This window comes from Chelonoidis abingdonii, chromosome 1, assembly GCF_003597395.2.
Source record: "Chelonoidis abingdonii isolate Lonesome George chromosome 1, CheloAbing_2.0, whole genome shotgun sequence".
Classification (NCBI taxonomy): domain Eukaryota; kingdom Metazoa; phylum Chordata; order Testudines; family Testudinidae; genus Chelonoidis; species Chelonoidis abingdonii.
In genome coordinates, this window is record NC_133769.1 from 369093003 (window position 1) to 369095490 (window position 2488).

Below are 2488 nucleotides of genomic sequence, written 5' to 3' on the forward strand. Positions count from 1 at the left end.
TTTCTATTGCTAGGCTTCATTTGGCTTCCTCTGAAGCATATCAAACTGACCAGTGGATACTGGGCTAGATGGACTCCAGGTCTGATCCAGTCTGGGAGCGCCCATCTTCCTATATTTAGTGTAAATCCAAGATTAAGTTTTTGCTGATATTCCTTGAGCTCCTGGGATTCTCTAGAAATACAATGAGAGCAGAAAGATGTCTTGTTAAATATCATCTAGTCTCCTGTTGCTTTTCCTTTCAGGAGGAAAGGTTCAAAACTACTTGGAGCTCCCACTACATTATGTCAGGTGTCAATGACACCAGCTTCAACTCTGCAGTGTTCCTTCTCACCGGGATGCCTGGGCAGGAAGACGTCTATCTCTGGATCTCTGTCCCCTTCTTTTTAATGTACGTTATTTCTATAGCAGGAAATTCAGTCATTCTGTTTATTATAAGAACAGATACAGACCTCCATGAGCCCATGTACATTTTCCTTTCCATGTTGGCTGTCACAGACATTGGTTTATCGTTAGCCACCATGCCAACAACATTGGGCATATTCTTGTTTAACGCTAGGGAGATCAGCCTCGATGCCTGTTTAGCCCAGCTGTTCTTCATCCACTCGCTTTCACACATTGAATCCTCCGTGCTCTTGTTGATGGCCTTTGACCGCTTCATCGCCATCTCTCACCCACTGAGATATGCTTCCATCTTAACCCTGCCAAGAATAGGCAAGATGGGATTGGTGTGTGTGTTAAGAGGGGTTGCCGTAGTGTTCCCACTGCCCTTTCTCCTGAAATGTTCCCAATACTGTCAAGCCAATGTCCTCTCCCGTTCCTACTGCTTGAACCAAGAGATCATGAAGATGGCTTGTTCAGATATTAGAGTCAGCAGCATCTATGGCTTTTTTATCACAGTCTCCACAGCCATGTTGGACTCGCTGCTCATCCTCCTATCTTATGCAATGATTCTGAAAACAGTGCTGAGCATTGCCTCCCATGTGGAGTGCGTCAGGGCACTGAGCACCTGTGTCTCCCACCTCTGTGCAGTCCTCCTCTTCTACACACCAGGGATTGGTTTGTCTATAGTACAGAGATTCGGGAATAACTCTTCTCCCTTGCTTCAGATTCTCATGGGCTATATTTACCTGTTGGTCCCACCCATGATGAACCCAATTGTGTACAGCGTGAAAAGCAAACACCTTCGTGCAAGGATAATCAGGGCATTCAAAAAGTGAAGGATCAGTTCATTAGCTGGCTCCAGCGCTGGTCACATGAGACATTAAAAACATGGGCCATGGCGAGGGCACCTATTCCATCCTTTCACCCGAGAAGACATGAACTACTAATCTGCACTCTGTAGAGAGAAGTTCAGACAGAGTCTAAGGCCTGGAGCAATGGGACAGGGCCTAGTGAGGGAGGACGATGCACTGAAAGAAAGAGACCAAGGCAGTAGCAGAATTTACAAAGTGACTGTGTTTGTGGAGAGCCAGGGGACTGGTTACATGTTGGCCCCTAAACTTCTGAATCAGTGGCTTCTCTGACCTCAGAAGTCCTGCCTAAACACTCAATAAAGAGAAGGGATGTGAGTGTTGTTTCCCATTACACCTGACCTGTCACTGTCCCATTTTCTTTGGTTAAATGTCCAGGGGCCATGAAAAAAGCTGCAGAGCTGATCTGTAGTCACAGTCCTGGCACTTCGCGAGCCCTTTGGGTGCTGTGCGATCCGTGAGCGCTGCACCAGCTGTGGACAGGGGCTATTCAAGGGACACGGTCACCCATGCTTCCCCTACCTCCTCAGCCAGGTGCTTTTGACTGAGTCATATCAGACACAAGATGAATGGAGGAGACCCAAGAGAAGATATTCAGGCACCTTGCCTCCATACCCCGGCCCTGTTGATGGCTCTGCACAGCACACATGTGCTGAGCTTCCTCCGCACTGAGGCAGAGCAAAGCTGCATGTGCGAGTGAGGGCCTGACACACAGGAGTCTTGGAAAGAGCCTCCGGCCCAGATTCCCTTCTCCCGCCATCCATTTGTGCTGCAATGAAAATGGTTGGAAATAGTCCTCAACTCCCCCGCAGAGGCACATCTCGCTCCAGTCCCAGCCCAGCCCATTCAGTGTCGAGTGACCATCTTTTCAAAAGGCAAAAGCGGGACACATGCAGGAGCCCTGCCCCACTGCCTCTCCACTTTCCCCTTAAGGCCTCTCCCCCTACTCTTCCTCTTCCCACGAGGACCCCTCCCTCTGCCCCGTCTCTTCACCCAACACCCCACCCTCTGGTCCTGCTCACTGGTGAAGATTCCACACCCTCTCCAGACCAGAAGTCAGAGCTGGGCCATGGTGAGAGTTGTCCAGGGATCCAGAGCCAATCTGAGGAGACCCAAACCCTCCACCTGTCCTAGGCAATGCACTGGGAGACTCAAGGGGACCCCTCAGCCTCTGTCCCCATCCCCCAGAACTTAAAATCCAGGAATGGTGGCGCTTCTGGGGCTCCCCAGAGTTTTCT

At 50.0% G+C, this 2488-nt stretch overlaps 1 protein-coding gene across 1 annotated transcript; it reads left to right on the forward strand.

Annotated features, from left to right (window-relative positions):
• Positions 1–281: 281 nt before the first annotated feature.
• On the forward strand, positions 282–1217 carry LOC116828558 (olfactory receptor 51G2-like). Its single transcript, XM_032786885.2, has one exon. It carries the CDS (start codon positions 282–284, stop codon positions 1215–1217), a length of 936 nt encoding a protein of 311 aa, XP_032642776.1.
• Positions 1218–2488: the final 1271 nt, after the last annotated feature.

What these genes read in the sequence shown, in the direction of transcription:
- LOC116828558 (XM_032786885.2), top strand. Translation starts at nt 282, where the DNA reads ATGTCAGGTGTCAATGACACCAGCTTCAACTCTGCAGTGTTCCTTCTC.